Below are 25,489 nucleotides of genomic sequence, written 5' to 3'. Positions count from 1 at the left end.
AGCCACCAACTAACCAGATATAGTTAGACCTGACAAATATAGCAAACATTTCAATCCAGCCAATCAGACGCACAAATGTAAAAGTGCGCTGAGCACATTACCTAATCCACTGTATTTCCCGCGGATCCAGATTTAGTGGACAGTATGCGCGCTGCGGACGGGCTCTTCAAACCCAAACGATGTCATCAAAACAGTAAAGCTATCGCGAGAGAAGCATAGAGCACACAGAGACCACCAGTTTGGACCGGAATACACCGACTGCCAGACTGCAATTGAGAAATCACACTCTTTCTAGTTTCGATTCTCTCCATTTCTTTTGTTCCGTTGCTTGTCTGATACTCATATTTGGAGCGCTCGCAGAAGCGAGCAGCAGCAATGCTCTCCGTAAGTACCTCTATCCAGCCTTCTCCCGTGTCGATGTTCCACCCCCACCTAACTTCACTCTCCATAGCGTATCCGAGGTGCCATTGATGCCCGGATTGCAGAAGAACAAGCCCGCCAGAGAGGTGCCCAGGAGACCCTCTCCCGCTCAAACTCCGCTCGTCGCGCGAATCCCTCTCCTGCCAGACGTCCGAGCACAAGGGTCAAACGGGGCAACAGCTTCCTTGCCAAAAATCCAGATCCGTCGGAGTTCGATGCGGAATTTGTCGTCGGTGACGATGATTCATCGACAAGGACCAGCACCCCTCGCCCGGAGTCTGCGAACAACATGGCCGATGGCGGCGGCGAGCTGGACGAGAAAGCCACTCTTAACGAGTCGGGGTCCGCCGCACCTACCTCTCTACTAGGGAAATCCTCGGGTCAGACACCAGCGGATTTACCAACCGATGTCAGAGTGAAGCTACGGAGGCTGGATAAGTTAGAATCCAAATACCAAGGTGAATACTTAACACTCTCACCACCCTGTCTACGCAATCACTCATTAAATCCCTTTCGCCAAAGAGCTCTTAAAGGCCTATCGAATTGCTCACGCGCGCGTCCTGTCTATCGAACCATTCGAGGCTGCCCTGCGAGAGAATACACCACTTACTTCAATAAGCGAGCCCCGTGCGTTAACCGAATATCTCAACCAGCTCACTCTAAAAGGAGACATGGTGGTGGACGAATTAAAGAGAGTAACCGCGGAAAGAGACGACTTTAAAAAGAAACTTGAATCTGCCGAGAAATCCACACGTGAAGTATGGGATGAGGTCGCTAATTTGAAACGTTCTCAGCCCGGTGATGAAAAGAAGACGGCTCCAGAGGGAGAAGATGTGAATGGAAACGACCTTCCCAGTATCCAGACCACTTCGTCCGCTGGAGATGACTCCCTGGATAATTCCCAAAAATCCCCTACAACATCGATAACCTCTCGTGCCGCTTCCATTCGTGGGCTGTTTTCTCCAAGAGCCAAGCCCGTAATGTCTCCGCCTCCTCCACCGGAAGAAAACGAAGAATTCTTCTCCTTCGATAACGAAATCCCGAGATTGGAATCAGAAGTACACGAAAAGGAACAGGAGATCGAGTCTCTTAAGGCTCAGGTTAAGACCTTAACTGGGGATCTGTCTGTGGCTCGGGAGTCTACCGAAGGCATGGCTCATAGTTTGGAAGCTGCAACACGCGATGTCTCGGAGCTACGTGATAAGAACGATCGCCTCGAGTCCCGGTTTAAAGATGAGCGCCATGACTTGCGAGAGCAAATTATATCTCTAGAATCAAAGTTGAGAACGACTGAATCTGAATTGAGGAGATCGTCCACCTCCATGGACGATGTCAACTCCCAGCTGAAGAAAACAAGAGAGGAGCTCCGACAGATCAAGGATACGGCTGAGTCTCAGTCGGCAGAAGGGGATGGTCAGAAATCTGCCGACAAGAAACGGCTTGAGGTTTTGCAGGGTGTTGTGACGAATTTGAAGTCGCAATTAAAAGATGCCGAATCCACCATCAAATCTCTCCAGACCGATCTCTCTGCAAGCAAGGCCGACGCAACGCGAGCACAGAGAATTGTTGATTTCATAGACAGCGGCTTAAAGGAAAATGAGAAGTGGAAAGATGCAAAAGAACTCATTTCGGGCGGTCAGTCAGCTAATTTTGAAGATATTCGGCAAGATTTGATTGCACCGGCCTCCCAGCTTGCTCCCGTCAGCACCTCAACGCCCTCCGCTCCCGGTGGCAAGAAAAAGAATAAAAAGAAGAAGAAAGGTGGAAGATCAGAACCTGAGGGTGGCACGAAAGAAGCTGCTACTAAACAGGTTCATGAACCAACCCCCCCGAATATTTCATCCGCAGATGCGATTCGGGAGCTGGAGGATAAAGTGACCAAGCTCGGTTCCGAGCTGGCGGAGAAGGATGCGGCGATAGATCGACTTCATGGCAAGCTAAAAGGAGAAGACAACCTTCGTGAAGAAATTGAATCTCTTCGAGATGACCTCATGAACATCGGCCAGGATCACGTGGAAGCAAAGGATAAAGTCAAGGAGTTGCTGGCACAAAAGGCTGCGCTTGAGAAGACAATTCAAGATCTCGAGAGCGAAATAGTGACCTTAAAAACTAGCTCTGCTTCAGCTTCATCTGATGCCGAGAAAGTCCACAAAGATCTAATGACCGAGTTCGAGGATTTGAAGGTCAAAGCCGTAACTTTAGAAACCGACCTCTCGGCTGCGCAGCAATTAGCCGCATCTCGGTTTAAAGACCTGGCCGACTTGCGTCAGGCATTGCAGAAGATCCAACCCGAGTTACGAACCCTCCGCCAAGAATCCGCGGATCTAAAGACTACAAAGGAGGAGTTGAAGAACAAGACGGCAGAGCTTGGGCGCGTTGAGAGAAAGCAAGAAGATCTACGCGTCGAGATCAAGGATCTCAAATCGGCCATTGGCGATAAGGATGCCGAAGTCAGGACACTCAATCAGAAGATCGCCCAGGAGACCAATAGCCGGCTGAAGGCTGAGCAAGCGTTGGAGGTTGCGCAGTCGGACCTTCGATACTCAGAAAGCCAAAAACAGGAAGCAGTTGAGAAGCACGAACAGACGTCAAAGGACCTTAACAAGACACAAGAACAACTCCAATCCGCCAAATCCAAAGTGCGAGAATTAGAAGAGCAAGTGTCCAAGCTCAACCGAGAGATCGAGAGTTTACACGATGAGATACAGCTCAAAACGGCGCAACACGCAAGCGCCCAGAGCCTGATGAACAGTATGCGCGATCAAACTTCGGAGATGGCAATGCAAATTAAAGAGGTACGTGAGAGATGTGAGAGTTTAGAGGAAGAGCTTTCAGACGCCCAGCGTCTTTTATCGGAGCGGACAAGGGAAGGCGAAACCATGCGACGACTGCTCTCGGAGGTCGAACTGCGAACAGAACACAAGGTCAGGGACTTTAAGGAGCGACTGGAGACCGCCATCGAAGAACGAGACCGGGCCGAGGATGAAGCTAACATTATTGGCCGCAGACGCGCAAGGGAAATGGAGGAGCTCAAATCAAAAGCACGAGAAGCAGAACGGGCTTTACGAAGAGCGGAGGAGGACAAGGAGGAACTTGAACATGCCCAGAAAGAGTGGAAACGACGACGAGAACAGTTTGAAGCGGAGATGGAGCGATCAAGACAGGAACTCACGGATGTGAAGGAGGCTATGGCCCAATTACGTGACGCACTGGATGAGAGTGAGAAACAGGCGAGGGAACTGGAGAAGGAGAGATCCGAACTGCGCCGGTCGGTCGAAGAAACCAACCAGCGACTCGAGAAGCTAAGGAAGACAAACAAATCCCTATCCGAGGACCTGAAAGCGATCCAAGCCGGAAAGGGACGCGTTGAATCCGGCAATCGTTCGCCTCGATCGTCCATTGATTCAGGCAGACGCCGCGGAGTGATGTCTCCGCCGCCGCGGGCACGAAACGAATCTCTCGCCCGCAGCGAGGCGACGACCGGGCCAGGAGCCGGAAATATCGATCACGTCTACCTCAAGAATGTACTGCTGCAGTTCCTGGAGCAAAAGGATAAAAACTATCAAAAACAGCTGATTCCCGTGCTAGGGATGCTGCTGCATTTTGATGCGTAAGTGACACTTTGAGCAACTGGACCTTGGATGAAGCTAATTTCTCGTATGCAGCAACGATGAGCAGAGATGGATGTCTGCTATATCCTCGAAATGATTTGACCAGAGATTTCTCCTTTGCTTTTCCGTTTCGTTTCGTTTCGTTTCTTTCTTTCCTATTAAGCCATCCTGTACATTATTTCTCATCCCACGTCTGTGCCGTATTGGCATCGATGGTAGAATACTATTCATGACAACAAATTTATGACCCGTGGAAGGTTGATCCACTGGAAGATAGTGTTCTCCAGTCATATTTTCCCGATTGTCCCGGCCATGTTAAAGGGCGCGACCGGTTTTACGGATCTCTTTTTTTCTTTTTTTTTTTTTTTTTTTTTTTTTTTTTTTTTTTTTTTTTTTTTTTTTCAAATCAGCTTCATCATGGTGGAAATAAATATAAAAAAGGAGCTCTGCCCCGATTGCTGAGTATGGTAGCGTTTCCGCCCTGGATCCGAGGGCTTTTGTATTCTGACTACCATACTTTCTTTCCGGGTTGGAACTGAAGGTTCAACTATAAAAGGCTGTAGCTTTCTAACACTTCTTTCTCCGTGTGTTTACTTCCTGGATATCCTTTCTCCATGGCCAACCAGCAGCCCACCATCCGGTTTGCAACCGAAGACGGTAGGGATAAATTTGGGACGCGATTTGGCGTTGAATTAGCTCACTAAGCCAGTCGCGCAGATATCCCGACGATTCTCAGATTTATCGAGGACCTGGCGGCGTACGAAAAAGCGTCGCACGAAGTTGAAGCGACAGTGTCTTCCCTCCGCGAAACGCTCTCGTTCCCGGACTCCCCGCCCAAACGCGGCAATGCGTACACGTTCCTGATCGAGCCGCCCGCGGAGGCCGGCGGACCGGGGCCTAAGCCGGTGGGGATGGCGCTCTTCTTCTACAACTACTCGACGTGGCGGTCTGCGCCGGGGGTGTACCTGGAGGATCTCTATGTGATGCCCGAGTACCGCGGGAAGGGATACGGGTTCAAGCTGCTGCGACGGCTGGCGGAGGAGGTTGTCAGGGTTGGAGGGAAGAGACTAGAGTGGAGCGTGCTGGCGTGGAATGAGCCGAGCATCCAGTTCTACAAGGCGATCGGGGCGACGGCGATGGACGAGTGGCTGAAGATGATCGTGGACGGGGATGCGCTGAGGAAGCTGGCGGGAATTGTTGAGTAGGTCAACCAGGCACCCCGAATAATAATCGAGAGAGCCTGGTTGGAGGATCGCCAGGCTGGTCAACTAGCTGAAGCTTCCCATATGTTGGCATACGGGAGCCCAGCCGAGCTATGAGGTTTGTGAGAATACAAAAAGGCATAGTTAAGGGCTCTTCTGAGGAGGCAGAAGCCTCCTTATATACGTGGGTTCCATCTCAATCGTTGAATGGAGTAGTTACACCAGTCATGATTCCGTCAGCTTACTCCATACAAGTGATACGGAGTAGTCCTTATTATGAGAAGATTGGATCAAAGTGTTCAACAGGGAGCAATCAATAATAATTCTCTCTGTACGGAGTAAGCTCCATCCATCGGTAATCTTCAGCAATCCAGTAAACCGCTGGAGTGGCGGCTCGAGCTTGTGAGTTGCCAACAACTCTCTTGATCGCGGCAGACGATGTTCATCTTAAATTATTAGATTTACCGGCCAATACAGAACTGAACGCTGAATGTATACGGAGTACGGAACAGCTGGCTAATCTCCTGATAGAGCATAATGTACTGCATATACGGGCCTGAACGGATCGCCGCATCGGGCAGGACCGTGCACGGGCCATGGTGACGTCAGCTCAAGCCACAGCTCAGCCAGCCGCCAGCTGGTTGGCCGGCGCGGGTTTGTGAGCTGTTTTTCCCCTTTGCTCGCTTGCGGTGGAATTTATTGACCTCTCACGAACAATGTCAAGTTGATATTATATGTTAGGGAGCTCTTCCACCGAACACGGAGTGCCTTCAGCTTTACCCTTCTTTGGAGGAGCCACCACTGGACAGCCTATCCCTCTTCCAATGGAGCCGGAGCTCGAGGCCAGCCGTCGATCCAAGCTGGATCAGATCTTCCACGTCGAATATGTGATCCTGTACCGCTTCCAGGATGGAGGTACGTCGTCATCATGATTGTCTACACTCACAAAACTGTGTTGACATGTGTTGACCTTTTTCTTTTTTCCCCCCCCTCCCTCCTCCAGACCAAGCAGAGGCGATACACCAGTTTAAGCGGTTGGTAAAGGCCCTTGATTACATCGGGCTGGAGACCGCCGTGAGGCCCGCCGGCGAGGGCACGCTCTTTGTATTTGTCAAGGCGAGGGAGGATAGTCTCAACAAGGCCATCCACAGAGGAAGGTATGTTTGCCTAAGACAGGCCAAAGCCCAATTGCAAACGAAGCCCATATAAACAAATCCCCCCCCCTTCTCTCTCTTTTTCTCCTCTCTTGCCGGTGTGTGTTCTGACCGCGCATGCAGAGTTCGCGATTGGCTCTACGGTGTTCGCCAGATCCAGCCCGGCTCAGACGAAGAAGGCACCAAACAAGAGCCCACCGAGGCCGAGCGGCTACGCATCATCTACCACATGATCACCTGGCCACGCACCGATGGCGGTGTGGGCATAACTCCTAAATACGGCGATTGGAAGCATGTCGAGGCCGTGTTCCCTCTACACGATAAAGATGTCAACAAGGAGTGGATAATGGACTGGAGCCGCAAGACTCTCCTCAGCCGCCACGACCTCGACCAGATCCGCGCCAGGCTCGGAGAGAGGGTTGCCTTCTACTTTACCTTTCTGCAGGCGTACTTCACCTTCCTGATCTTCCCCGCCGCCTTTGGGGTCGCCTGCTGGGCCTTGCTGGGCCAATTCTCCGTGGTTTATGCCGTCGTCAACTCGCTGGCTTGCCTGGTGTTTGTCGAGTTCTGGAAGAGACAGGAGGTGGATCTTAAGCTGCGATGGCAGGTGAAAGGCGTCTCGGCCATCAAGGCGAAGCGACGCCAGTTTAAGCACGACAAGGAGGTTATTGATTCGGTCACCGGTGAAAAGATACTGGTATTTTCGACCAAGACTCGACTTCTGAGGCAGCTCTTGCAGGTCCCGTTTGCTCTTGCGGCCGTGCTGGCATTGGGCACGCTGATCGCGTTTTGCTTTGGCATCGAGATCTTTATCTCCGAGATCTACTCTGGGCCGCTCAAGGCGTACCTGGTAAGATGTTTTCCCCCTGCACGACTGTTTAATGGCTACGTCTTACCTTGTGCGATAAAAAAAAACAGGCGTTTATTCCTACGGTGATCCTTTCGCTGATGGTTCCAACCATCAGTGGAATTCTCACCAAGATCGCCACCGAGCTCACCGACTACGAGAATTACGAGACGCAAGACAGCTACGACGTTGCGTTGACCCAGAAGATCTTCGTTCTCAACTTCATCACCTCGTACTTGCCGGTTTTCCTGACGGCGTTTGTCTACGTTCCGTTCGCCCAGAAGATCGTTCCGTACCTTGATGTGTTCCACGTCGCCGCTCCTCAACTCGTATCCAAAGAGGGTCGAGCAAGAGTGGCGGAGTTCCAGATTGACAGAAGCCGGCTTCGGCGCCAGGTGATATACTTCACCGTCACCGCTCAGATAGTCAACTTTGGGCTCGAGGCCGTGATGCCTCACGTCAAGCGTAGAGTGCTGAATAAGTACAACGAGATGCAAGCAGAGAAGAAAGAGAACCATTCGAAGCAGGAGAGCGGTCCGATCCAGGACGCTCCGGCGGAGGCAGACTTCCTCGCTCGGGTCCGAAAGGAATCAGAGCTCAGCGAGTACGATGTCACGACGGATCTTCGCGAGATGTGTGTGCAGTTTGGGTACCTGAGCCTCTTCTCGCCGGTGTGGCCGCTGGTCCCTCTATCTTTCCTGATCAACAACTGGATCGAGTTGCGGTCGGACTTTGTCAAGATCTGCATCGAGTGCAGACGGCCAGCTCCGGTGCGGTCGGACACCATCGGGCCGTGGCTCGACTCGTTGGGGTTCCTCGCGTGGCTGGGGAGCATAACCAGTGCAGCGCTGGTGTACATGTTCTCGGACGGGGAGACGGGGCCGGACGGCGGCCCGTCGCAGATCAAGGGGTGGGCGTTACTGCTGACGATATTCTTCTCGGAGCATCTGTACCTGCTTGCGCGACTGGGGGTGCAGATTGCGTTCTCCAAGATCGACACGCCGGAGACGCGACACGAGAGGGGCCAGCGGTACAGGGTCCGAAAGGCGTACCTGGACACGATCCTACCGGAGCAGGACGGGGCGGCGGAAGTGGCGGAAGGACGGGAAGACAATGCAGAGTCAGCAGTCGGGGGGGAGGAAGGAGCGCAGAGGATAACGCGGGAGTCCCTGGAGGAAGACGCCAGGCGGTTCAGCCAGCATTCCGCCAGCGCGGCGGACATGTTCTGGGCGCGGCAGCGGGGGTGGAAGGAGTGTGCGCAGGTTGGGGTTAGTCTCATCCAGGCGGGCTACACCGCATCGCTAAAGGAAAAGAAGAGCCAGTGATGTGAAAGCGAGGGAGTTTAAAATGCATCTTTTGGGAGTGTATAGTTTGTGTCCGTAGCCACACATTTCGGTTTAAATCTTGCTTTCCAGCCAATTTACATAAAAATCTCTCACCCTCTATACATATACATATATACACATATATATATATATATGGATTGCTCGGAGTTGGACGGAACGAACAGAGAGAACCTGGTCTGGTATATGTTTACATCGACCATAGGCTACGGAGTAGTTGGGGCTGGTTAAACTAGTTGGTTTTAGCCACACACACACACAGAGTTAAACCTAATCAGGAATTCCGGTTACATTTCGCACCCGATCAAGCGTGGCGTAAGTATAATTATGTAATCGACTCACAGAAGAGGGACATGCCTTCCCGAAGGAGACTAGCGGGGGGGCGCGGGAGGTGGCTGGTCAGGTGATGGCCCCCAGCCCTAGCGATTAGTAATGCGGGAATTCGATTATTAAACGACGCGATCGTCCGCCGCCAGCGAAAAAAGAGAGAGAGAGTCACTTGTGTCAGCCCTTACTCATCGCCAACCTCATCAGTCAGCACTTGACGACTAAGCAGCAGGCAAAGCAAACAGCAGAAAGCAGCCAGTCAGCCAGTCAGGTCAGCCAGCGAGTGGCAGGAAGTAAAAAAAAAGAGGAAGAAGAGGACGAGGAGACGCCAGGACCCGGACCTCGTTCGCTCTCGAACCATGCAGTCGCAACCTCAGCAGCCGCTAGCTCCCGCTCCCCATCCCGGCCAGCAGCACCAGCAGCAGCAGCCGCAACAACAGCAGCAACAATCACAACCACCACAACAACAACAACCACATCAACAACATCAGCCCCAGCAGCCATCTCAACAGCAATTGCATCAGCACCATCAGCAACAACCACAGCAGCCACCGCCGCAACAGGATCCATCCAAGAACAACCCCAATCCAAACACCGCCCACTCCGTCCAGGTGAGAATCCTGTTTTCCTCTATCTCTATATATCTCTCCTCTCTATATCTCTATCTCTCTATATTTCTATCTCTCTATATTTCTCTTCTCTATATTTCTCTCTTTTCCCCCCCTTCTATATCCCCATTGCTACCACAACTACCGCTGTTCCTGTTTGAGACGAAAACAAACTGCTTGACGCTGCAAACTTTTGTTTGAACATCTCCAGCCGCAGTTGGCCCTTTTGCCGCACTCTCTCCCATCACTCACATCCCCGAACCATTCACCTCTTTGTTCTTTTCCCTTTTCTCTTTTCTCTCCTTTTTCTTTTTCTTTTTTCTTTTTCTTTTTTTTTTTTTTTCCCCTATCTCCCTCTCCCTCTTCCCGCATCTACATTGCCATGTCTCTCCCTCTCCGTCTCCTTGCCTGACCCTTCCCATCACCGTGACTTGATTCGAAGGAATCGTGCCCTCTGTGTGGCTATACCGATGGCTAACCACCGCCCTATCGCCCCTTGGCGTGGCTTCGGAACCGTGCAGGACCATGCAGACCAAGGTGAGCCCTCGCTCCAGTCGCCGCTTTTCTTTTTTCCCTCCCCCCTCGAATTTGCTTTCTCCGGTCGCTCTTTTTTCGGTGCCTTCCGTGGATGCTGACTCTCGCCGCTCTCGGTGTTTTGCAGTTCTCCAGGACCAACTCCTCGCTGCTTCTCTCCAGGCAGGCCATGCTGCCGCTCCGCCGCCTCCGCGTCCCCAGCCCGGGATGACTCACGTCCAGCCGATAAGAGATCACTCGAACATTGACCCCGCGATCTCTGGCGCTCCGCCGACCACCGGAATGATCCCCGCTCCCCCGCCGCCGCCGCCTCAACCACAGCAACCTCAGGTTCAGCCACAGGATCAAGTCATGCAGGAGGCGCAGCCCACCGAACCTCGCAAGACGTACGGCAAGCGTGAGCTGTCGACCTCGAAGCGTGCCGCTCAGAATCGCGCCGCTCAGGTATGCGTTTCCCGTGGATCGACGAGCTTGAGAAGGTGAAAATGCAAAACAAAAATAAAAGTAAAGAAAGACTAACAGCTGCTGGGGCTCTATAGCGCGCCTTCCGTCAACGCAAAGAAGGGTATATCCGCAAGCTGGAGGAGCAGGTCAACGAGTACAAGATCATGTCCGAGAATTACAAAGCTCTTCAGGCCGAGAACTACCAGCTGCGTGAATATATCATCGGTCTCCAGTCCCGCTTGATCGATTCCCAGAACGACGTCCCCGAGTTGCCACCCAATATCGACCTCACTCAGCCCCGCCCCGATGCCACCGCCGCCGTTGAGGCCGCTGCGAATGCGGTCGCCGGCGCTTCCGGACAACCCGAGCAGATGAATGCCTTGAACCGCATCGCTGTTGCGGGCCTGGGAATGCGCAAACATCAGCACGAGGAGGCCGCCTTCCTGGGCAATAACAGCTTCCCCGCCAAGCGTGTCCGTGCCGATATGGTGGTGGACGAGCAGGGTGCTGTTCCCACCGACCCTACACAGCCTGCTAAAATTGAGGGCGCCCAACCACCGACCATTGGTTCCTGATGATATCAAAATCCGATATGCACCCGAATAAGCTCACTCCAAACAACAAAATCATCATTCAGTTAAATCGGTGGCCAAAGTTGTGGTTTTTCCCAAATCGCTTTTCTGTCATTTACGTCTTTTACTGCGTGTATTTGCTCGGCGCATCGTGGACTAGGTCGGTGGGCGTCTCTTTGCTCTTTCAACTTCTTTTTTTTGTTTCAAATCTTAGTTAAGATGAGGGTACGAGAGCAACATACCACGGTTCATTACATGGAGGCATACCGTCGATGGCGGTTCGAACGAGCGATATGGCTAATTTGTGGAATCGGGGATGTTCATCTGTTCTCTGGCAATGGCGTTTGACATTTCTCTTTTTTACCCATCGTGTTTCCCATACGCTTCCTGTACCATGTAGCAATCTGCATCGTTATTTTTATCGAGGAAATACGTACGATACGTTAATTTTGCCTGTTTACTCCGTACTGCGTCACAAGATCCCAACACCTGGCAACAGCTTTCACCACCGAGTGGATAATGTAGGACGCTTGGCACATCAGAGGCGGAATCTCCTGCAAGATGAGGACCTAGGGAATATCTTCCTCATCTTGAATAATATTATAATACACATCCGTTCGTTTTGTGTTATCTAATTGACATGAAAATCCCAAAAAAAAAAAAAAAAGAAAAAAAAAAAAGGAAAGAAAAGAAAAGAAAAGAAAACGCAGGGTGGCATAAAGACAACAGCCCGAGCAAATTCCTTGAATGTCCACCAATACCCGAGGGTTAACAACGAAAACACCTGAAGAGATAGTCACATACTCCGCGTATAGCAGTAAATCAATATAAAAAAGGTTCAGGCTGCATTCCCCAGCATGTGCTCCTTGATATACTCGCTTCCCTTCTCCAAGTACTCCTGCCTTGAAATCGAACACGTCGCTAGATCCGGACCCGCCGCCCACTGCGCTGCTCCCTTCCACGCATCAAGCACCGGATCATTCGCCCTGCGCACCCGCAAGTCTGAACCTTCGGGAAGAACGGCACGGAATTCTCGCGCGAATCGCTCGTCGAAACCCTGGAAGAGAGAGTTTCCGCCCGTGATAAACACGTCGCGCAGGAGGCGGGCCTGGTCTTCGCGAGAGGAGAAGCGCTGCAGGACGATGTCCGCTGCCATCTCGACAATGCCGGATTGATCGACGCCGGCGATGGAGGGCTGGAAAACGACTTCTGGAACGCGGATGCGCTCCACGTTGAGGTGTAGCTGGTGGGCCTCACGCTGGCTCTCCGGGTCAAATGGCCATGGGCCGCGGAGGAACATGTGGATGAGGGATTTCGTCCAGTCAGACTGGGCTTCGAGCGTGTGGTTTTCTGTGAACTCGGGGTCGTACTTGAGGAGATCGGACTCGATGGATTTGAGCTGTTGATTGGGATCTTCTTCGTCTTCGTCATCGCTGCCTTCACCTGTGGCGACTGTACGGTACACTCCCCAGTCCTCGTCGTTGGCGCCGAATGTATCATCGTCTCCACCACGGCGGCGTTTCTTAGGCCCGTCCGCGGCGAGATTGGCGAGTGTTTTCATGCGGATTTGGCTGGCGAGAGATTTGCGGTTGCCGAGATCAGCCTTCATGCGTTCGCGTTCTTTGATCCTTTGTATTATCGCCTATATGTCATGTCAGTTGCTGAGCGCGAGGGCTAGGAAAAGTGAGTATACTCACGTCTCTTGCCTGTCTCCGCTCTTCAACCCAAACTTCAAAATTATTTTCACGTTTCTCAGTATCCAACCTTTCTTCCTCCGCTATTCTCGCTTTTTCTCTTTCTTTCTCCTCCTTGGCCCGCTGTCTCGCTTCAACGTTAGATTTCATTAGGCGTTGATGTTTCTTCTCCTTGAGGCCAGCCTCGTCGAGCTCTTCGTCGGGAACATCCAATAAGGCAAACGACATCTCCTCAGAGTTTTCTTCCGTTTCTTCCTGTCCAAGATCTTTATTCCGCGATCGTTTTATGGATTTTTCAAGCTCCCTTATAGTTTTTTCTAGCTGCGCTTCATCCTTCATATCTTCCGCATCAAGGATCCGCCTGATCTCCCTTTTACTCTCTGAAGCCAAGTTCTTCTGTAGATCCTTGTAGTATTCTAATTCTTGTTCCTTCTTCATCAACTTTTCAAGTCGCATTTTTGCCGCCTGTTCTTGCAGCCGCCTTCCGCTCTCCTTTTTACGTTCCGCTATCCGAGCGAGCTCCTCTTCAGACTTCTCTGGAACGATGTGCTCTGTGAAGGGATATTGGATGACATGGTCCCGATCCTCTAAACCGGCCCAGTCAAGGTAGCCGCTCAGTTCTCGATCATAGTCTTGCGACACATAGCAGTGCTGATGCAGGAGTTCTTCCATTTGGGTCTCCGTTATTCGCGCGGGAAAGGTAGGATACTTTAACTTGAGGAGTTTCATAAGATAGTCACAGGATTGGTAGCCACCCCAGTTTAGCCTGGTGCAATTCGATAAAATGGCCTTGGAGTTAAGGACCGGGATGACATGGGTAGAAGAATGGGACGAAGAGATGACAAGGCCATTTGTACCGCGATTGTACTTGTATGCAAATAGAGAATCGATTCCATAGGCGACAGACGGAGCTGAATAGCATTCAAAGGCGATCTCGTTCATCACTACGTTCCATTCCATTAGCATAGCCCCAATTCCTAGAAATGCCAGCGATAGAGTGCAAATCATACTTCGTCGTGAATATCCCAGATTGGCGATCGGCTCCGTAAAGACAAGCGGTCGATCGACGCCGCCGTTTTCTCCATCCACACCAAGCTTCAAGAAAATATAATCCAGCAAGCCCTCCATGACATCCCAATTACCGACGATGCTTGTTCCAGGATCGAACGCATTGCGCACTTGGCCTCTGGTTGTCGCATCGACATAGGCATCATATCCGACGAACTGGCATGTGCGATTGGCTTTGCGGTCTCTATAGCGGGCTATGATAGGGGGGATGATGAAACGAGGGGCCTTGTCGAAGGACCAACCGGCTTTAACAAGATGCGATCCTAGCCAAAAAAAGTCAGCAGAAAGTGAGGATGACTGCGGGTTCGTTTGCACATACCATTGTCGATAACTATTGCGCTGGTGCTTGGGGAAGCTCGACTCCGCTCATAGCCATCTGGTTGAGGGGGCAGGATGCCCTTGAACGGGGGCTCGCGGACGGGGAAGACCTTCGGAGGCGGCTTAGGTTCTCGTTTCTCTGCTATGTTCAGGGTGATTCGGGATGAAGGTATGGTTTGGGTGGAAGAGATCGTCATGGTGAGGATGATGCTGATGTGTGTGCCTTTGATGAGATTAGCACATTCTGGGCAAGGAGGGGATATTTATGAAGCTGGGGGACTGAGAAGCGTTGGCGGAGGTTGAGGCAGCTTCAGGCGATTGTTAACTCTTGTCGCGACTCAAAAAGAAGCTAAAAATTGATAAGATTTGATAAGAACATGCGCCTCCAGCAACCGAGACAAACATCAGATCAAAGTGGCAGAACTACTCCGTACTTGATGCCACAATTACAATCTTACAAGTTTCACGAATAGAGAATGGGTATCATTAGTCATTATTCTAGTTGCTTGTTTATGATTCAGCTTTTGCGCCTTTTTCATGACGGATCCTTCAAGCTCTCAGTAGCTACATAGTTATTACACCTGTTAGTAGCCGATGAGAAGTTACTCTGCAGGCAGGGAGAGTTACTGACCTTCAAGGTGGAAGAGAACATTGGATTGGTAATTCTTGAACATCTGGGCCACCAACTCCACATTCATGTTCTGCACATTGACCTCCTAGTCCACAGATCCAATCCTGATTAGCACAGCTTCAAGCCCATAGGAAGAGTGTGGCGTTGCCAACCTGGAGACTTTTGTTCAACACCATGATGGCTTCATTGAGCTTCTCCTGCATTAAAGGGCGCCTATCAGTAATGGACAGCATTGGCCCAGTAGAAGGAAAACTTACAACATTGGTGACGATGCGTGACAGAAGAAGATTCTGTTGATGCTCGTGAGGGCTCTCCTGGAAGTAATCACATCTTAATTAGAGAACGGAGGAGTTACCGGCCCTAGAAATGAGCTTACCATTATGACTGCACATTGACTGCTCGTGGCCTTTCTCTCTCTCTCTCTCTCTCTCTCTCTCTGTGCAGGCAGTAAAAAGGTGAGAACAACAACTAATAGTCACTTAAACCAAGTGTTTATCACCGCACGATCGCGCCGGGGATTGACTAGCTTCACGTGACCCGGAGCTTTCTATTGCTTGCTAGCAGCTTCATCAAACTGCACTTCTAGCTAGCAACCCAATAGCCATCCCGTTCTAGGATTCTACCATCATAATCATTGCTCTTACTACTTGAATAGGACCCTGTTCTACTCTCTGCGATGCCTCCAAACACTCCCGGTGACGACTCACATCAGAAGCTTCTCGACCAGCTCGACATCACCCGCAGTCCGCGGCCATTCCGCAATCCACATTGGAAACCCTCCGCCCGCCGCAACAAGAACGTTAAGCAGATCCTCTCAGAATCATCGCGGAAGGAAGCCTCAGCCGTTGGAACTCAGGACAACAGTGGGACCTCGACGCCAAAAGGAGCTGGAGCAGCCGCTGACCGGACAGACACTTCCACTCCCGCCACCACTGGTCCTAATGCCACCATAGGTACACCGTCTGGGCCAATCCCCCGTCCGACAAACATCGCACAGGCTGCGCAAAGCTTATCTACCCTTGTCCTTGAGAAGAATTTCAGCCGCTCGATGTACGCCATGGGTCCTGCTGTGACGTATACGAATATCGAATCGGCGCCATCGCTACATGCCGCGCAGCAGAAGCATTACTGTGATATCACCGGCCTTCCAGCGCCGTACAAGGATCCTAAGACGAGACTACGATATCATGATAAGGAGGTGTTTGGAGTGGTCCGATCGTTAGGACAGGGTGTGGCGGAGAGCTACCTTGAGACAAGGGGGGCGCATGTTGTGTTGAAGTAAATTATGAGATTAAAAGACACAACTATTTACTGTTGGAATCGAGAAAGAACGGAAAGAGGAAGGATAAAACAAAGAGGGAGACAGGCAATCCCGGCATGGAATTGCAGAGTGCAGCGAAACAACGATACGGACAAACTTGTTTGGCCCCCAAAGTCAAACCCCGTCCACCCACCCTATCCCTTTCGAGATGGGGTTCAAGACGACGCTCCGGCTTAATCGTGACCGGCTTGGAAGAAGCACTTCCACGAGTTTTTTTTTCTCCGCCTGCGTACATACGCAATGTAGACGGGTACCGAAATTCCATCGAAAGGAAGATCAGTTACGGCGCCTTCTGAGGACACCGTGGCCTTGGCGGTGGTGGAGAGACATTTTGATCTATAATCAGCATGGAATCTGGTTGATAGCAGCGCTCTTGAAGCAGGTGCTATTTCATGGAGGAAATTAAACGCCGTGCTGGCAGGCAATCAAGTCAGCCACGAGACAAGAGGCACTCATTAATCTTGCATGTCTTTGTGGCCATAATCATCAGTGGTGCTCTCATCCAATCTCTTGTAACTCTCTATCCATGATCTCAATTTTTGTCCTTTTCATCCTTGTCCAGGCCTCTGGGTTGCTGGTATGGAGTACAGAGGACAGAGAAGCGATTAGTTTTGTTTTCCTTTTTTTTTTTTTTTTCCCTGGCTGGGAAGAAGGGTTATGGGTGTGTGTTTCATCCTAGCACAGATCAGGCCTAGCGTGCTCTGTGGGGAATCTATCCGGGTTCACTCAACCTAACCTGCGCTCACCACAAAACTCGAGCACTGGCGCGTTCAAAACCTCTCATCTGTGATTATATCGTTTTGTAGCTTGACACGCTCTTTCTGAATGTTTTAGGCTCCTGGAGCTCATATCTTGCCTTTGGTCTCAGTCCGTGTACCTATTTCTATGACTGTCTGACCACCTGCATTTCAAGTTCCTCAGGCAGAACAGCTCCATATCCGAACTGCGATCTGTCCTTTGATGATGAATTTATGAACAGGGGTATGTATCTAGAACCAGGACCACAACAAAGCTCAGCTTCTCCAAGAAAACTTACCTGCCACACCAACCTTGATCTCAGCGAAACCAGTTTAGGCTAATTTCACTCTTAAATTGCTTCGCAGCCGAATGACATTGACCTAAATCACGCATCCACCCCCAGTTACGCCAACCCGCGGACGTCGCATTGGTTTCCGTGTACCCGAGGATATTGCGATTTGTACACGCTTTGGGACTGTGTTGCGGTAGCCATTTTTTTGGCTGGGAATATAGGAGGCACACGGCGCCATGCCCACCATGTGGTTGTCCGATATGCAGAGTGAGTTAAGCATGCAATTTGGTGCTCGGGGGAAGACTGCTAATGCTGGCATTAGAGATCGGTGCGGTCTTCTGCACTGCTGGTATGTGCGATCCGAAATCATGGCACATTACACCGACCGAGGAACTCCCTTTTGCGTGCACATTATGCGATCGAGAATAAACACTGCAATGGTCTGATGTCTGCTACACTAGGGAGTTTATTTTTCTTCTTGGGCATTCTCATGTTCTTTGATAGATCATTGTGCGTGTTGTCCATACACCTGTCTTGCCGATTTGCTAACGCGTGAAACACCAGACTTGCAATGGGAAATGTAAAGGCACCCCTTCTGACCACAGTTTGCCTGTCGCATACACATCCAAGTGCCTAACAAGTTGCCAGATTCTTTTCGTGATCGGCCTTCCTCTCATTCTCGGCCCACAAAAGACGCTCTCTTTCTTCGCCCGGCGCCAGAAGCTCTTGGGGTCCGTAACCTTCGCCCTGGGTATCCTCCTTATTCTCTTCCGCTGGCCACTTATCGGCTTCTGCGTCGAGTTATACGGCCTGTTTATCTTATTCGGCGATTTCCTGGTCACTCTAGGCGCGTTTGTGGGTGGTTTCCCTATTGTCGGGCCGCCGTTGAAGAGGGCCTTGACCTGGGTTGGGACCCTCGGCGGACGGCGAGGCGGCTCAGAACTGCCAGTCTGATTCAAGACAATGGAATCTGACGATCTAAAACTAAAGTTGCACACCTAGATGTTACTATTAGAGCATCTTGCAACGTACATACCTACGAATAACAGGGCCGTCTCAACAAAGAAGGCGTTTTGATTACAATCGTGGATGGCAAGGTTTCTGAGGGGGCTACGCTCTAAACGTGCGGACCACCGACGTTCTCAGGATACCGTCATTTTCAATGTCCCTGTCCTTATTTCAAGGATATTCGAATCCGCCTAACCCTTCGCGAGACGGCGAGAACGCTACGATTGTATTTTAATGCTTTACTTTTTCTTAATTTCAGCCTTGTACATTTCTTTTCTTTTCTTCTTTTATCAGCAACACCTTGACGGAAGCATCGGAATATGTATATCAGATGCAAAATATCCCCGGTTATCATCTGACTACTTAATGAATTCTGGCATTCAGAACGAAATGTGTATATTTCGGTGCGGTATTTGACGAAAATGGGGAATGGCCTGTATAGACGAAAAGGTGGGAGGTCACATTCCTCACCAAATAGGAATAGCGGAAAGAAACCTGGAAAGGATCAAGCAATCTTGCCTATGGGATTGATTTGAACTAAAATAAATATTATAAAAAGGACCGGGAGCCAGTATCCCCGTCAACCAGAGATTCAATTTTCTAATAGATGTATCTGGGCTTAATCGCACATCGTCTGTTTTGCATTCGCGACAATGAAAACAAGCCGTATTTGGGCCTCAATTATGTACTGTTGACTCATGACCAGTGGTTCATGCAAGTCTGTCTAATAACCTAATCCGATGAGGTAGTCGCCGAGAGTTTCCACCGTGTTAGTCGCGGCGCCGGGTTGGACGGTTTCCGGGTAATGTGCGATGAGGAGAGCTTTTTTCGTCTTCACGATCACGACGCCTTCTTTGCCCTGGATTCGGAATATATCTGGTCAGTCCTATGTGCTGGAGCCGGAGTGAACTCGAAGCCAGCGCACCTTCTTGCCATAGAGGCGAGACTCGTCTGATCGTAGAGCAACGTATTTGTCTCCACCGACGAAGAATCCGCCGGACTGCACTTCCTTGATCGCATCGCCAGATACGGGATTAAAGGAGTCGACGATGACTTTCACCTCTGCCGGAGAGACCTGAATCCCATTAGCTCGTCGGCTAGAGCATACAGCACAGTATTGAAGGTAGGGGTGAGTGGTGGATGAAAAGGTACAGGTGACTGTACCGAGAATCCGGCAGACGTTGCCCAAACGCTGGTGCCTTGGTTGTCGAAGATGGCGGCCTTATCGATGTGGCCAGAGCCGACGAGACTAGAGGGAAATTAGATATAACGGACCGATGCCAAACATTCTTAAACCTCTGGAGGCCTAAAAAAAGAAAAAGAAAAGAAAAGAAAAGAAAAGAGAAAAGAGAAAAGAGAAAGAAAAAGAAAAGAAAAAGAAAAAGAAAGGACACACGAAGTGGCAGGACTTCAGCCACGAGGGGTATGGAGTACCTTGTATCAACATAAGCTGTGGACGTCATTTCAGGTCAGAAGCTTGGTTTGACATTGGCTGATCGGTGAGTAAAACATACCTTGCCAGGACATCTTTTGTAAATGAAAAACCGAAGTGGATTTGAATAGAAGAATGAACCGAGATGTTGCGAGAAGAAGCAGGGGTCGAACCCGGGACAGTAGATGTAGTTCAGGGGATAATCAGCGAAAAAAGGGATATGGGGAGGTGAGGGGGATGCAAGAGGAGGGGGGACAAGTAGAACAGAGCCACGCAAAGGAGCAGAAGACGGGGCCCTTTGTGCAGAGGATGCTTCCGATGGTCGCGGGGAGGAACCGACGGCGAGTCTGGCTTGTGAGGTTGGTTTTGCTTGGTGGTAGGTGGACGGAAAGGCTTCTCGATCGTCAACTCGGGCTTGAAGGTGGGATGTTTTGGTTGTTCTGATCTGCTTAGGTAACCAACTAACAAACATGGTGGGCTGAGGCGGGGTTTGATGGCTGACTCAGCAGGTGGGCTGGGGAGAAGGGCTTTTCCCTTAACGGGTTAGCGGGTTGGCGGTTGAGCTGCTCTGCGAACCTTCTCAGCCGCTCCCGAGCGACTTCTTTCTTCCTCTTCTCGCAACTCTGCCCGGCGGTGGTGGTAATGATGATGGTGGTGGACGGTCCATGCTTCTTCCGCTCAAGCTCCCCGGCTGCGCCATCCCGGCATCTTGGCCCCGGCCTGCCACTTCTGCGATCAACAGCTAACGAGTTAACTCACGAGTTAGTTACATAGCTCGCTTTGGCCAGCAAGTGCCAACCTTGAGACTTGCTGCTCAACGTGCTTGCTCGCAGAAAATCCATCCCCTACCGTCGCGCTAAAAAATCCGCTTGACAGGGAACCACGGGCCTAACTCCAAGTCCCGACCAGTCTCCGGGCTGCCTCTCCCGCGGCTAGCAAAATGGAGCCGATGACATTTCGTTGCTTTTTGCAGGGAGACGCCCTTGGCTCGCCCGCTGGGCTAGCGGCGGATCAAACCGTGGTTTGACCACCCCCCGAGAACCACCCTGGAAAGGTTTTAGCCCGCGACCCTCTGTCGACATCAATCCAACCCCGGGATTCTAGGTTCGTGAGATATTATCAACTATTTCTAGAACACTGAGAGGCCGGCCTCAACGTCGTCTGGATTTGAGGCCTAGAGGCCTTCCAGACAGAGCGATTCTTGATGTCGGAAATTAAGGACTAGCGACCAAGGGCCACTGACCAAATTACGTGTTGATCTCGGCGTCTCAGCCTTAATTCAACTTCGAATCATGGATTCAGGATTTTCCTGTTCGCCCGCAAGTCCCCAGTTACCTTTCCGCCAAACACTGCGAGTGTTAATTGACCTTGTTATTTTGGCTCCCTCCGCTGTGACTTCGAAACTCATACTCCGGTCTCTCAATTTCCCTTCAATGAACTGAGAGGGGCGCACGGCAGCGAAAAAGCTTTTTTGTTGTTATTACCCTTACTTTTATTATTGGCGAGATGAATTTCTCAAGCGTGACTCGGGCCAATCACATCTCCCTGTCTCAGTCCTTCATTCAGGAACTGCGAGGAATCTTGGATTCCCTGTTCCTGGGCATTCCACCCTTTATTGGCTTAGACAATTAGCTAAGATACTGCTTCTGCGGTTGGTCGGGCTGTTCTAGAAACCAGCAGCCCATGCAGGGCTGCCAAACATCAAAAGAAATTCGACGATCATAGTCCACGTTGATGAAATGCCCTTTTATCAGTTTCACCAATGTAAGGGTCTCAATCGTCACCCTTGTCTCATTTAATTTAAACAGTGGCCTATCCAGAATTCCGAATCCACCCATGTCCAAAAAAAATACTTCTGCTTTCGTTGGCTCTTTTTTCTTCTTTTCCGAAACGACACGAGTCTTGCTTCGGTCTCCACCAAAGGCTTCTGCATGTTCCCTTTAGCGATAGATGATACCTCTTGCGGGCTCGCTTCTGGGGGGACCTTGTCTTTGCCGATACTCTTCAACAGTCATCCTCATATTCTAGAGTATTAATCCACCTTCTTCGCCTTCTCACATAAATTGTGCATTTACCGCCACGCCTGTTTCAGCGAAACCTGGGGTAGTTGTACCATTTTCTCCGCTCATTTCTCGAGCTGTCCGGGAGCTCGTCCGCTCTTTTTCTCCCTGTTTTTGTCTGACTTTTCGTGTATTTTTTTTTAATTTTTTTTTATTTTTATTTTTTTCAGTCTTCGTCACTCTGTATATATTCTGTACCCTTTTAATCATCTATGTCTTTCTTTTTTACGAATTTAACACTACACGTCACCGCAAAATGGGGAAGAAATTCTTTCCATCACGACCTCGAGCATACACGGCCGATACCGGTGTTGGTTCCACTGGAGATGGAACAGCTGACTCTCTGCAGGCGAACCAGAGCTGGCCAGTTGGCAGTGCAAAGGAATCAAGACGCAAGATCGTTAAGACAGTGCGGTCTCATCGACAGGACATCAACCCGCCAGAAACCTTAGACGAATATAGCTCTTCACTCCCTCACGGGTCTCCCCTCCATTTTGCATCCGTGAACGCATCACGGGATGATCAGAGGATAGGTGTCGCTTCCGCCAATCCGTCGACGGAACCGGTCAATGACACATGGGCGGATATATCCAGCATGAGTCCCCTAACGTTGGACGAAGACGTCCACGGCAAGAATTACAGTTCACTGAAGCGTAAACCAAGCAAATGGATGAAATTCGGTGGGCTATTCAAGTCAAAAAGTCCAGAATCCCCGCCTCGCGTGCCCTTTTACGAGGTTAGGGTAAACGACCGTCAGCTGCAAACGTTGGATAGCTCGGAGTACGTGCCTGATATGCAGCTACTACGAAGGAAGCCAATTATACCCGGAGCTCGACCGTGGCCTGCGCGATCGCAGTCGCTTCCACGTCATGGGGAGTTTCCGTCGATGGTGATGGACGTTGGCCACAGCAATCCGGCAGAGACAGGCGCTTGGGCAGCGGGAGATCAAGAGCAATACCACCAACGGGGGCCTTGGTCTCAGACACCTTTGGAGACCACAGAATCTCAGCCAGATGGATCCACCTCTAATGCTCCGCTTCTCAATGTTTGTATTCCTGATGTTGGGATGGAACGTTATAGCGTCATGTTTGGCTCGATACATGACACAAAAAAAGGATCAAACTTGCTTTCTCGCCGAAGCAAGAACCTCGATAACCTCACAGACCCAGCCACGGTGGTATGTACTCATTTCCAACTCCACCTTAAATGCATGTTTACTTATTTCTCAGCAGAAAGCGATGCAGAACGATCTTGCCAGACCAAGGCGTGCTACTTCCCCTGGGCCATCAAAGTCTCCTACTTTTACACTATTCCCAGCAACACCCACCAATAAGGCCTCAAAACTTTTAGGATCTCACTGCCTTCCCCGTAGGCCAACTCCGTTGCAAAAATCCCACACCCTACCCGTCTTGTCAGACGCAACCTCCTTTGAAATGGCCGCTCGAAGCAAACAGCTTCTTCAGAGCCCTGTGGAGACATCGGAATCATCCCATAGCAGATGGGGATCGGCCTCCTACTTTTCAACCTCTCCCTCAGAAATGGATGATGGGTTTTCAGATGAGGACCACGAGACGATTAAACTGCGCATTAAACCACCCGAACAGGAGGAGCCTGTGTGGGAAATGGTGACCCCCGCACGTAAGACTTTATCACAATCAACTGTCAGGAAGTTACAGAATGTGATGTCGGAAGAAAGCCCACCGAGTGGTAGTCCGAGAGAGAAGGGACCACTAGAGCCAATGGCTGGTCAATCAACTCCGTTGCAATCGGGGGACGAGATACCTGCTATCCCTCTTCCGTTCAAAAACTCCTTGCAATTATCCAGAACTTCAACGAAAAACGCCACTTCGGCGCTGGAGCCCAGCTACACGTCTCAGGGTAGACAGGGTAGCTACCACAGGTCCAACCCGTCGATAGACTCGTACGGTGATGACTTTCAGACAGTTGAGGTTTCAATTGCGAGGTCCATATCGGTCAGCAAGCGGAAACATATGCTGGTTCCGATTGGAGGAAAGTCCAGCGCCCTCCGGTCAAATGGACGGCTTGTGGAAAGGAGAGTTGCGACCCCAACCGCAGAGGCTGTGCATAAGGGTCATCGTTATGAGAAGTCCCGAGTTGCTGTGCTGGAAAATTCAGATTGAAGCCAAGGGTGATGCCGCTGCTTCCGCTGTCGAATCCAGAACCCTCAGGTGTCTTCACCTCCTTTTTTTAAATCAAAGCCTCCTAGGTGTTGACTCCTTTCTATAACTAGGTCGCTACGCTCCACTCGCTTCTTTTATTATTCTTTATTTTTCTCTAAACTTTGCCTCGGACAGAGGATGCTTTGGAGCTGGGAAATGTTTGGATGTGCTACGAGGATACAGTTTTTTGGTTTACCATAACTACGACACACGCCGTGAGTGTGCTTTTACGCGAATGAGACAGGAAAAGGTGCAGGAATATCGGAGCTAGGCTTCTTTTGTAGCCACATTTCCGCATAATGGGAGTTCAATGTTTGATCATTTTCGGTTAGGGAATTTTATCCCCGGGAGGAAATCGTTTCTGTCGACTTTTATTTTCCCTTATCCTACACGTTCCTTTCCTCCAACTACACTTTTTTTTTTTTTTTTTTTTTTTTTTTTTCTCTTTTTCATTGACCCGCATTCCTCTAATGAATATCCTCCATAAGGAGTATGTGCCTAGGTTACCCCTCACCCAGCACCGAATAGCTTCTCTGGGCCTTCTTATGTATTAGCCGGTTGGGAATACTTGAAGCTACTCCTACACTTGGCCATAATCTTTGCGTATTTGAGGGAATATTTGTCGTGGTCTTCTGTAATAATCTCCTTGATGGCAGGCGCTGGTGTGTTTGGGGGCCTCAATCGTAACAAATATGAAGCTGGACAACCCCTGAGCGGGGACAAGACAGTCCACCCAAACGGAAACGGAGCAATCATGCAAAATTAGGATAGTCCAGAATAATATGGATGTATTAGCCGAAGCCGGTGCTGAGATGTGGCCGGCGCTCCCATTAACATCACTTCATGATTTTCCAGGGCATAGAAAAAGGTTGAGATGACACCTTTGGTTAACAACCGTTTCGTTTGTCGTGAATTTAGGTAACGAGCTTATTATCATAGGCCAATGCCAGCAGATAGAGCAACTTCAACATGAAAGGATGTTAGTTATGCCGCAAGGAAATGTCGTGTCTTAAACAAAACGAGTTCTCGTCTCAAGAGAAGCATAGAAGCCTCTCCCTTTTCTGGCTCTAACACTGTCAAGTATTCTATGCTCGAAAGCAAATCATGTCCGCATCAGTCACACCTAACAGTTCCATGACCAAGCAAGGACATGTATTGATTGATTTTTGTGATCGATCATTGTTCCCACAGCCATATGATGAGTGTGTTTCAAAGAAAGTGCTCTGGATAGCCAGATATGAGGAGGAAATCAAATAACTAGTTTCGCTATTCAGAGCGCTCAAAAGCCGAAAGCGGTTGACCAGAGCTTTATAGAACAATCTTCGCTTCACTTCTAATACAAGGTCACTAATGTACATTTTCTAGGTCACTGTTACTTAGCTCTTGGCCATGTTGAGGACAAGAGTAACCTTATAGATACCTAAGTGTGTGTTTTATGCACTAACACTGTACTCACTCGCCATGATGCCAGGTGCTTAAGTAAGTTTTCTAGAACTTCATTTCATACGCATCTCGGCTGACTCTTCCAATTCGCAGCTGCAACCGTGGCTTTGTCTGAATACGTAGAGAAAAGAGCCCCTTACTTACAATTAAGGGACGAGACCGTTCACAAGCCCAAGGTGGGGGGATTCTCACAGATGAAATGCGCCAGGCGCTCAAAGCCTTGCTGGAAAGCGGAGTGCTGC

The 25,489-nt window shown here is 50.3% G+C and overlaps 10 protein-coding genes across 10 annotated transcripts; 7 read left to right on the top strand and 3 right to left on the bottom strand.

Moving 5' to 3' along the window:
- Positions 1–160: 160 nt before the first annotated feature.
- CIMG_08889 (viral A-type inclusion protein repeat protein) lies at positions 161–4,128 on the top strand (the record flags this gene model as incomplete). The annotated part of the gene is made up of 4 exons (XM_001241725.2): positions 161–384; positions 452–878; positions 943–4,030; positions 4,086–4,128. Exons 1-4 carry the CDS (start codon positions 376–378, stop codon positions 4,126–4,128), a joined length of 3,567 nt encoding a protein of 1,188 aa, XP_001241726.1. The 5' UTR covers positions 161–375.
- Positions 4,129–4,571: 443 nt separating this feature from the next.
- On the top strand, positions 4,572–5,571 carry CIMG_08890 (acetyltransferase). Its single transcript, XM_001241726.2, has 2 exons — positions 4,572–4,688; positions 4,749–5,571. The coding sequence occupies exons 1-2, from the start codon at positions 4,646–4,648 to the stop codon at positions 5,234–5,236; spliced, it is 531 nt and encodes a 176-aa protein (XP_001241727.1). The 5' UTR covers positions 4,572–4,645; the 3' UTR covers positions 5,237–5,571.
- A 356-nt stretch (positions 5,572–5,927) lies between these two features.
- On the top strand, positions 5,928–8,731 carry CIMG_08891 (plasma membrane channel protein). The gene is made up of 4 exons (XM_001241727.2): positions 5,928–6,148; positions 6,237–6,390; positions 6,511–7,237; positions 7,306–8,731. The coding sequence occupies exons 1-4, from the start codon at positions 5,968–5,970 to the stop codon at positions 8,557–8,559; spliced, it is 2,316 nt and encodes a 771-aa protein (XP_001241728.1). The 5' UTR covers positions 5,928–5,967; the 3' UTR covers positions 8,560–8,731.
- A 363-nt stretch (positions 8,732–9,094) lies between these two features.
- Positions 9,095–11,514, top strand: CIMG_08892 (bZIP transcription factor). The gene is made up of 4 exons (XM_001241728.2): positions 9,095–9,515; positions 10,034–10,049; positions 10,174–10,490; positions 10,586–11,514. The coding sequence occupies exons 1-4, from the start codon at positions 9,264–9,266 to the stop codon at positions 11,063–11,065; spliced, it is 1,065 nt and encodes a 354-aa protein (XP_001241729.2). The 5' UTR covers positions 9,095–9,263; the 3' UTR covers positions 11,066–11,514.
- Positions 11,515–11,900: 386 nt separating this feature from the next.
- Positions 11,901–14,339, bottom strand: CIMG_08893 (chromatin remodeling complex subunit; the record flags this gene model as incomplete). The annotated part of the gene is made up of 3 exons (XM_001241729.1): positions 11,901–12,704; positions 12,760–14,087; positions 14,144–14,339. 3 exons carry the CDS (start codon positions 14,337–14,339, stop codon positions 11,901–11,903), a joined length of 2,328 nt encoding a protein of 775 aa, XP_001241730.1.
- Positions 14,340–15,449: 1,110 nt separating this feature from the next.
- CIMG_08894 (INO80 complex subunit C) lies at positions 15,450–16,055 on the top strand (the record flags this gene model as incomplete). The annotated part of the gene is made up of 1 exon (XM_001241730.1): positions 15,450–16,055. One exon carries the CDS (start codon positions 15,450–15,452, stop codon positions 16,053–16,055), a length of 606 nt encoding a protein of 201 aa, XP_001241731.1.
- Positions 16,056–17,360: 1,305 nt separating this feature from the next.
- Positions 17,361–18,078, top strand: CIMG_08895 (Got1 family protein; the record flags this gene model as incomplete). Its single annotated transcript, XM_001241731.1, has 5 exons — positions 17,361–17,391; positions 17,447–17,473; positions 17,586–17,634; positions 17,689–17,704; positions 17,773–18,078. The coding sequence occupies 5 exons, from the start codon at positions 17,361–17,363 to the stop codon at positions 18,076–18,078; spliced, it is 429 nt and encodes a 142-aa protein (XP_001241732.1).
- A 559-nt stretch (positions 18,079–18,637) lies between these two features.
- On the bottom strand, positions 18,638–19,965 carry CIMG_08896 (profilin-1B). Its single transcript, XM_001241732.2, has 5 exons — positions 19,647–19,965; positions 19,567–19,582; positions 19,297–19,381; positions 19,058–19,207; positions 18,638–18,991 (listed from the first exon to the last, which is right to left on the bottom strand). Exons 1-5 carry the CDS (start codon positions 19,657–19,659, stop codon positions 18,857–18,859), a joined length of 399 nt encoding a protein of 132 aa, XP_001241733.2. The 5' UTR covers positions 19,660–19,965; the 3' UTR covers positions 18,638–18,856.
- A 60-nt stretch (positions 19,966–20,025) lies between these two features.
- On the bottom strand, positions 20,026–20,406 carry CIMG_08897 (uncharacterized protein; the record flags this gene model as incomplete). Its single annotated transcript, XM_001241733.2, has 2 exons — positions 20,026–20,306; positions 20,364–20,406. 2 exons carry the CDS (start codon positions 20,404–20,406, stop codon positions 20,026–20,028), a joined length of 324 nt encoding a protein of 107 aa, XP_001241734.2.
- Positions 20,407–21,880: 1,474 nt separating this feature from the next.
- On the top strand, positions 21,881–24,125 carry CIMG_08898 (uncharacterized protein; the record flags this gene model as incomplete). Its single annotated transcript, XM_001241734.2, has 2 exons — positions 21,881–22,801; positions 22,857–24,125. 2 exons carry the CDS (start codon positions 21,881–21,883, stop codon positions 23,763–23,765), a joined length of 1,830 nt encoding a protein of 609 aa, XP_001241735.2. The 3' UTR covers positions 23,766–24,125.
- Between the last annotated feature and the right edge of the window lie 1,364 nt (positions 24,126–25,489).

This window comes from Coccidioides immitis (genome assembly GCF_000149335.2).
Source record: "Coccidioides immitis RS genomic scaffold supercont3.3, whole genome shotgun sequence".
Lineage (NCBI taxonomy): Eukaryota > Fungi > Ascomycota > Eurotiomycetes > Onygenales > Onygenaceae > Coccidioides > Coccidioides immitis.
Note: the sequence above shows the minus strand (reverse complement) of the source record. Positions and strands in the feature narration are given on the sequence as shown.